This window comes from Gavialis gangeticus, unplaced genomic scaffold (genome assembly GCF_001723915.1).
Source record: "Gavialis gangeticus isolate Ggan-Ray unplaced genomic scaffold, GavGan_comp1, whole genome shotgun sequence".
Lineage (NCBI taxonomy): Eukaryota > Metazoa > Chordata > Crocodylia > Gavialidae > Gavialis > Gavialis gangeticus.
This window is the reverse complement of record NW_017729018.1, coordinates 12,994,195-13,002,749: the sequence shown is the minus strand read 5'-3', so window position 1 is coordinate 13,002,749 and position 8,555 is coordinate 12,994,195. Positions and strand designations below refer to the sequence as shown.

Below are 8,555 nucleotides of genomic sequence, written 5' to 3'. Positions count from 1 at the left end.
TTGCTGCTGTGCCTGCGCCCCCCCTGCCCTGCCCTGCCCTGCCCTGCCCTGCCCGCACGCACGCACGCTGGGCTGGTGCGGGGCGGCAGCGGTGGCGGGCACAGCGCCTGGGCGAGGGTGCCTGTGTGGGGGGCAGCGCGCAAGGAAATGGGAAAACCGGCGGGTGGACAGCTGGCTCCTAAGTCCCCAGGGCGGCAGAGGCGCCCCGGGAGCGCGGGCAGTTCCCCTTTTGCCCGCGGCAGGCGTTGCTGGCACTGGGGAGCGGCCAGCGCCCCTTGGTGCCGTGTCGGAGCAGGGTGCGCTGCTTGCCACCTTGCTTGCTTGTGCTTGCTTTCCAGTTTCCTGCACAAGTGTTTGCCTTTCCCAGAGGGCGGATGATAGCCCAGATCGATGGGGCTGTTTGCTCCTGGGCTCCCCCCGGCAGAGCCACCAAGGCTGGGGGCCCCTCTTTGCTTTTCCCAAGCCTTGCTGCAGGAGGGTGCAGGGGTCTGAGCTCCCCAGCGCTCCTGCCCGCGGGCTAACAACTCCAGCCTTGGCTTTGTGGCTGTTGCGATACCTGGATCTCGTTCGGTGGCTGTCCGCAGCCGCACCCTATGCAAGAGGCTGGTATTATTGGGCTCTTTTCTGGGGAAACCTGCGGCACGGGGGCACAGTGAAGTGCCCGTGGCTGTCTGGCAGAGCAGTGGCGAGGCCAGGAAGCCTCCTGAGGGCAGGGTTGCACTGCTCATGACTTGGCTTATGTAAGGGGGCTGTGCGCGGGCAGCAGATTACAGCAGCCTGTGGCAATCGAACAAGCCCACAAGTGATCGCTCACACTTTTCCCCTTCCAGCCCCTGGGCCAGGTTTGGTTAAAGGAAAGGGGATAATTAAATTGCCCATTGCCAGTTCAGTTGGCTTCCCTCTGCTCTGTCCTGCCTTCTCCTGCCCCGATGGATGTGCTAGTCCAGGGGGCTGGAGCCTCTTGTCTGCTCAGGGCTTGGTCCAGAGGTTGTCCAGAACCAAGACTGAGCTATTTTATGCTGGTAAAGCCCCTGACACAGGCCACTTTCGCTCTGAGCTGTTGTTGCAATCCTGTGCCACGCTGTGCTTCCTTGTTTCACTTCTAGCGGCGACTTTCCTGGCTGTTAACCGCTGCATGTAGCACCTGGGGAAGCTGCCGTGCAAAGTGCAGTGTCCTTTCCCCACTCCTGCTCCTTTCCAGCAAGCTGCTGGCAAACAATGCGGGCGCGCTGCCACCTGCTTCTCCCAAACGTTCACACTTAACAGCATTTAAGTTGGCCTCCGCGCGCCAGGCATGAGGGTCTCTTTCCCGAGCTTCTATGCAAATGCTCATTTTATCTTAACATTGAGGTCCCTGGACCGCGGAGAGCATCTGGCGTGCTCCGTGGCAAGCGCCTTTGTCTCTGCCCGCAGGTCGGTCCTGTGCCGTGCTGGGCAGGGCACCACACTGCTCGCGGGAGGAGGAATATTACAAAAGCGGCTGAGCCCCTGCCTCGCAGCTGTTGCTGGGGGATGGAGTCCTAGAAAAGGAGGGCTGGAAGGGACCTCAGGAGGTTGCATCTAGTCCAACGCCCTGCTCCAAGCAGGACCAGCCCCAGCTGCATCATCCCAGCCAAGGCTTTGTCTATTAAAATCCTCCAAGGATGGAGAGTCCACCACCTCTCTGGGTAACCTGTCCCAGTGCTTCACCACCTTCCTCATGAGACTTTCCTAATACCCAACCTCAACTTCCCTTGCTGCAGCTTGAGCCCATTGCTCCTTCTGTCGTCTGCCCCCACTGAGAACGGCCCAGCTCCATCCTCTTTGCAACCCCTGCAGGGAGGTGAAGGCTGCTGTTCAATCCCCCCTCAGTCTTCTCTTCTGACTAAATGATGATGTTGCTGGCTGTCCTTTTTTCCCCTTCCCACCCTGCTCTCCCTAAGCAAGAGTTGTCTGCATTAAGCATCGTGTTAGTCTTCGAGTCCAGGATTCAGATCCAGTCCTGGGCCCTGATTTGGAAGGAGCTGGTTGCAGGATGCTGTTACGCACCCTGGTCTATCTGCTTCCCAGGGGGGTTCTTGGTGTCTCACTGATGCTTTCCAACGTGCCTCTGGGGTGGGAGAAATCCATGCCCTGGGTGCACGGGGCAGGCAGAGGCCTTGCTGCCCGCAGCAGGGTTTCACACTGGGCAGGGCCCTGCAGCTGCCTGGCTTTCCAGCTGGAAGGAGCATTGCGGCAGACGATCATGTCTGCCTGGAGACAGGAGCAGGACTGGAAGAGCAGGTAAAGCTGCAGCACAGGGTTGAGCTGTGTGGGCTGCTTCCCTGGCCGCTTGAAACCAGGTCCTGGAGATCTGCAAGGAGGAAAGAAATCCAAGCTCTGCACCTGCACAGCTGTAACCCCACCTGGCTGCTCGCTTTTTTTTTTTCTTTCCTCTGGCCTTGCTCCAGGGTTGGAGCTTAAGCTGACTGGGGTATGCGCCTTGCAAGAAAAGCCAGCGCCTTGCACAGTCCTTTCCCCTGTGCCCATTAAATCCATTTGAAAGCTGTCTCAGAAAATCCAGGCCAGTGCCAGGTGAAGCCCTTGCAGGGGAGAGCTGTCGTCTCAGCGCGGCAAGCTCTGGGCAGGGAGGCGGTCGCTCTCGCGGCTCTCCCTCTGATTTGGGGGAGTTCACGTGGGAGTTGCTGGACCCAGGACAGATCTGTCTTGACCCTGACTGCGGCCAGCACCAGACATGCTGGAGGAGAGTATAAGAAACACCACGGAGGGCAACTGGAAGCAGTGCCCCATGCCCGTCCCAGGGGAAGGTTTCGGTCTAATCTTGAAGCAAGACAGAGCTAAGCCCTGAAGCTTTCCTGTGCCTTTCAAATCCCTCGCAGTCCAGAGGCTAGGAGGAGCATGTCAGGGCACCGCGTGGTTGTGGTGCAGGTTTCTCTGGGGCCAAGGGCAGATCGGCCTCCTCCTGTGACTAGCTAATGGAGCGCTGTCTCCAGCCAGCTGCGTCGGGGGCTGTTGCTTGCCTGATTTCTTGTGTCCTGTTAATAGATGCAGCCTCTGGCTTGCATATCATTGGCAACCCGTCAGATGTCCATCTGTGACGGAGTCGTGAACAGCCAGGCTGCTTGGCCCAGGCCGTGGGACTGTTGCACACACAAACTGGGGCCGTGGTTGGCGCTGAGAGCTCGCCCCTGAACCTTGCCCCTCTGCCGCTGGGATTGTAGAGATAACGAACTCCTGCGCGTGCTCTCCCTCTGGGCGTCTCCTTGAACCCTCCAGGGAGGCGTGACACCGACGCTTTGCTTGTGGTCCGGCGCAGCTCAGCCTCCACATATACAGCTTCATGCTAAGACAGGATTTCTCTGCAGGGGCTGGGGGGGTTAATGAACCTGTCCCGGGCAAGCTCGTGCCCAGGCAGTAGCGGGGATGGGTGCGCTTGGCAAGCATGTGGGAGCCCCAGGGCTGGAGCGTGCGCCCCGCAGCAGCAGTTGAGCTTGGGCGCTGAGCAGCTGCCCTTCGGCTGCTCCGTGCCGTGACCGCCCTGTTTTCCTGGCTGTGCCTCCTGGTCTGCCAGCCCCAGGCCCTGACCTGGAGCAGGGGCAGTGCAGCCACCGGCCTTGTCTTGTTGCCCTCCCTCATTCCCGCCAGAAGACCAGCAGCACCCGCTTGTTTAGATGCGGAAGTCTAAAAGCCGCGGCGGATCCCCTGGCACGTCGAAGCCAGCCAGGGACACGCTTCCCATTCGAGTAACAGGCCAGTCTGGGAGGGTTGGGGCCGTGGTGGTTATCCCGCCCTGGGGATCATCACTGCCCATATCCTGCAGCCTCTCCACCTGCACGTGCTCCGTCACCTGCGTGCTGGGTCACCGGGGCGAAGGTGTCCACAGCGCTCGTTCTGCCGCTGCAACGTCAGCTCTTCCGTGTCCGGCGGCTGCTGGGGGAGGACAGACATGGTCTTTCCTGCCCCCCTCTGCCAGCAGTCGGTCTCCTTCTGCTGTTGGGGGGCAGCAGGCTGAGAGCTGGCCCCAAGGGACCCCCCGGGCTCCTGGTGCCTGGCATCGCTGGTGGTAGAGGCGAAACGAAGAGCTGGCAGGCGAGCTGCCCTCTCGCCAGCTGAAAAGAGCATCCTGGCAGGGATTGGTGTGGGATGCCGGGTACTGCCTCCATCCCTGCTTTGCCTGATGTTGGACATGTCTAGTGAACCTAGAGGACTCCCCTGTGCCGGCCCAGAGCCCTCCTGGCCAAACTTTACTCCCCGAAACCTGGCAACAATCCCTGCCCAGCCCAGGCAAAGGGAGGGCAACTCCAGGATCAGAGGTTCATGCCAGGGACTTATTTCTGTATGATGAGACCAGGCTTGCTGCCACAGGGAAGGAGATTGCAGCAAGTCCTGGCAAGGAGGCGATTAAAAGGATGCTTGAAAATTATCTTGGGGACTGACTGAGCTCTCCGCCCCCAGGCAGGGTCTTCATAGCGTCCGAGTGTCTTCCAGTCTTGCGCTCGGTGACATTGCGTGCGTGTGGCAACCTAGCAAGCCAGCCCTGTCCAGGGGAGGCTCTTGGAGCATCTTGGCTTGATGCAGGCCAGCCCTGCAGAAGAGGCGCTACCCCCAGGTGGGGAAGCTCTCGTGCCGCCTTCTCATGCCTCGTTGCATGGTGAGACGGTGGCCAGAAACACTCCCGAGCTGTGACGATTGGAGCAAGCAGGTGATGGCTCTCGCTGCCCCGTTCAGGGCGTTGGAGCTAATCTCCAGTGACGGAGGGCAGGTGGGTCTCCGAGCTCCCTGGCCGAGCCGGAGCCAGGCTGATTGGGGGGGGTGCGTGCTGACTTAGAAAAGCCAAGGACGGGAAGGGACCCAAGCCAAAAGTGGCCTTTTGTCATGACCATACGACATGGCACAGCCATCCATGGGATGCCTGCACGTCTCCCCGTCCGGATGTCATTTGTGTCTCTTCCCTGAAGCACCCCCCCCACCCCTGCCCAGGCCGTGCGTGACTGTCCCCTCTCTTGGCAGGCTCCATCACCTTCGTGGGGCTCTACCTTGTGTTCGGCTACGGCGCCTCGCTGCTCTGCAACCTCATCGGCTTTGCCTCCCCCGCCTATGTCTCGTAAGTGCCCTGCCAGGAGCGCCCTCGTTCCAGCTTTGGTGCCTTTGCTTTCTGCCCAAGGAGAGGGCAGATCTCCTTGCTGGGGGCTTCGAGGGGGATCCCACGGGGCCCTATGTGGAGGCCCAGCTGCAGCTGCGCACAGTGGGAGGAGTAGCTGGGCGGGTGTATTTGCCCGAGAGCCGGAGAAACCCTGCGCTAGTGATGGTGGTCCGGCAGAATCAAATGCTAAATGCTGGGGATCCGAGGGCTCTTCTCTGCAGGGTTGTTCCCAGCACAAAAGCGGGGCTCCGCTGGGTTTGGCCCCAGGGCGGGTGCGGGCTTTGTCTCCAGCCCCTTCCCCTTGGAGCAATGTCCTTTGGGCAGTGGGCGTTCAAGCGGGCACCCACGACAGGTGCCCAAAGACCCTAGCAAGCCTTGAAACGCCTGGCTCTAGCATGCCCTCCGCCAGCCCTGTAAGGTGGGAGATGCAACAGCATCTCTGTGCCCCCAGCATCAAAGCCATCGAGAGCTCCAGCAAGGAGGATGACACCAAGTGGCTGACGTACTGGGTGGTGTACGGCGTCTTCAGCATTGCCGAGTTCTTCTCCGACATCTTCCTCTACTGGTTACCGTTTTACTACTTTGGCAAGGTAACGCGGGGAGGCACGGCAGGGCTCATAGGAGGGGAAATGGCCCTGGGAGCATGGAGATGGGGATGGAGCCACTGGGTCTCGACTTGGAGATGGTTTTTCCATAGCTCTAAGTGTCCCAATCCCTAGTGGAGATGACTCCAGTCCAAGTCCTCTCCCTTCTTGGCACCTGGGTGCTCAAAACAAGTCAGCTGAGATGCCAGTAGCTCCAGCAAGTTTAATCCCAGCCCTGGGGTGAGAAGCATGCAAGCTCTCCGTGTTGACCCTGGTCTCCTCGGAGCAGACCCATGCCAGAAGAGAAGTGGCCAGCTCTCTCTGGAGATGCGGCTGCCCCTTGTTGGGTGGACGCGATGGTCCCATGCCCAGAAAGGGCTGCTCAGTGCTTCTGTCCTTCATCCAACTGGACAGGCCAAACGCCTCCCTGCAGGCCGTGTCCACGCTGCTCATGGCTGGCGAGCGAGGGCTTTCCAGCCCTGTCCAGCACGGCCTGAGTGTGCCCTCTGCCCGCAGTGCCTGTTCCTGCTCTGGTGCATGGCTCCCGTGTCCTGGAACGGCTCGCAGATGCTGTACCAGCGGGTCATCCGGCCCTGCTTCATGAAGTACCACCGGACCGTGGACAGTGTGATCAGCGACCTGAGCGGCAGGGCCCTCGACGCAGCCTCCACCATCACCACGGAAGGTACCGTGCCCCGCACGGGTCTCGCTCACTCTTCCCACGCCTGCGGCCAGGGCCAGGGCGGCTTGCACCAGCGTGGCTGCATGCAGTGCCCTGCCCAGCTGGGGCGTGATGTAGAGCGGCTCTAGATTTAGAAACCTCCCATGCCCTGGGCTGGGAGCAGGACCCGTGCACGCACGCGGTGGGCAGAGCTCCTTGTCCTCGGACAGATGTTACGTCTCTGCCTCCCCCTGTGCCGCATCTGGCTGGAGCCCACCTGGTTCCTCTGCGGCATCGGGGACCTCTTCATAATCTCTTGCCTCTTCTCCTCTCTTGTGCCGCTCCGTCCAGTCCTCCGGACTCTGGTCCGCAGCAGAGCCCAGCTGATGTCTGAGCCGGCGCCTCAGCCCCAGCTCAGCCTGTCTGTATGTAACCCCCATGGTCCATCCCTCTCCCCCAGCAAAGGGCCAGGCTGAAGGAAGCGAGGGCCCGTTGAGCATGACTGCCTCCACCCCTGCTTCCTGGGACTCGAGTGCCTTTTCCTAGCGGTGTCCGGGTCGCAGCCCGGCGTCTCCTGCATCGAAGCCTCCAAGTAGGTTCTTAGCAAAAGATGCTCTGGGTTGTGGCGGGCCAGGCCCTGCACGACGGCAGAGAGCTCAGGGGCTGGTTGAGCTGTTGCAGAGCCGCTTTAGTGACTGGTTCAAATCCAGCTGAAGGTCAGCGGTGACCGGGCTGTGGTCAGATCCACCCACCCTACCTGGGGCTCAGCTTGGCAGCTCCTGCTGGGATTAAGTGAGCTATGGGGAGAAAGCCTTGAGGTCAGGGAAGCATGTGCTCCCTGGACTCTGTGGGCTGAGGGAGCGCTCTTTCTGGCACTGTGCATCCCCCCGAGGTCCTATTTCAGTGGCTGCGTCTACATGAGATGCTTTACTGTGCAGTAGGTTAGTCTGCTGCGCAGTGAAGCGTCACCATATGCACATGCAGGCACTTACTGTGCAGTAAATTAGTCTACTGTGCAGTAAATTTACGTGGCTTTACTGCACAGTAGCATGAATTGCATGTGTAGACATGCTCAGTGAGAACTCGAGGGTAGGATGCACAGGAGAGGGCCCTGGGGCACCTTCCAGAGGGTGCTGGGGGAAGGCAGTCATGCTAACTGGCCATTTCTCTTCCTTCGCTGGTGGAGCATAGCGTGCACCTGCCTAGTCTCCCATAGCAGAGGCCTGTAGTCTAGAACTGCCCTCTGTAGTCGGATCCCCCTTTGCTAAGAGCCCCGCAAGGTCCCTGCCTGCCCACACGCGCCTTGGGGGTGGGGTGGGACGTCTCTGTTCTCTGTGGCCCCTTACTCCCCAGGGTCCTGTCTCCATGCATCCAAGCCCCAGCGCCTCCATGGCTGGTGGAGCTGCTCCATGCCATGCAGCAGACCCACACGTTGTGGCTGGGGTCTCCATGCCATGATCCGGGAGTCCTGTACGGGGTGCATGAGCCAGGGCAGCGTCTGCATGATGGCCAGTCCCAGGGAGGGGAGTCGAGTGCCCTGCTCTAGCTCCCAGGGCCAGGCCAGGCTCTTCCCCTTCTCCCTGTCACGAGCTGCTGGGTGCAGGGTAGGAGCTGGCCACAGGATGCCTCTGGGGGCCCATTTCCCTGTCTGAACAGAAATCCATTGCCCAAGGGAAACCCACACCCGAGCAGGGGAGCCGGAAATGCCAGCCCCAGGGTGTCTCTTCCTAGCCCGTTGCAAGTGTGGCTAGAACAACAGCCCGGGGCTCCCTGCACTATTCAGCCAGGCTTGGGTGATATTGCCTCCCCCTTCCTGTGCTGCGGTAGCCCCCCAGCCTGGTGTTAGAAGGGCCTTTCTCTGGCATCCATCCTGGCAGCACCCAGTGGGGTTGCTGCACATTTAGTGGATACAGCTGAGAGCGTGATGAGCGTTGTGGAGCTGGAGGAGAACTACTTGGGGGCTGGGTGGCGGGTAGATGTGACTGGGTCCTGCAGAAGCCCCAAGGGATGTGGAGGAGGGATGGGGCTGGCAGGGACCTTGGAAAGCCACTGAGCCCAGCCTGCTGCCCTCTGGCTGCCGGTCCAACCTGCGCTTGGATGTCCCAGGGCAGAAGCCCTGCCTCGCTGACCTGCTCCAGCCCCTGGGGATGGGTCCAGCAAAGCATAACCCTGGCGTTGGCTCCCTGTA

General features: G+C 60.7%; 2 protein-coding genes across 2 annotated transcripts in view; one reads left to right on the top strand and one right to left on the bottom strand.

Annotated features, from left to right (window-relative positions):
* Nucleotides 1-3,927, bottom strand: part of PCSK4 (proprotein convertase subtilisin/kexin type 4) — a gene marked incomplete at its 3' end in the record, with an annotated part of 19,043 nt that extends 15,116 nt beyond the window's left edge. Inside the window, exons 1-2 of the mRNA XM_019513163.1 lie at nt 3,827-3,927; nt 2,214-2,332 (exon numbers count right to left, since the gene is read on the bottom strand). Coding sequence (XP_019368708.1) covers nt 2,214-2,332; nt 3,827-3,927 — 220 coding nt within the window. The remainder of the gene's footprint in view (nt 1-2,213; nt 2,333-3,826) is intronic.
* Nucleotides 3,928-4,005: 78 nt separating this feature from the next.
* REEP6 (receptor accessory protein 6) lies at nt 4,006-7,192 on the top strand. The gene is given in 7 exon segments (XM_019513571.1): nt 4,006-4,198; nt 4,200-4,368; nt 4,990-5,083; nt 5,574-5,712; nt 6,223-6,391; nt 6,719-6,801; nt 6,803-7,192. Coding segments are annotated over 7 exon segments (807 nt in total). The 5' UTR covers nt 4,006-4,156; the 3' UTR covers nt 6,914-7,192.
* The last annotated feature ends 1,363 nt before the right edge of the window (nt 7,193-8,555 follow it).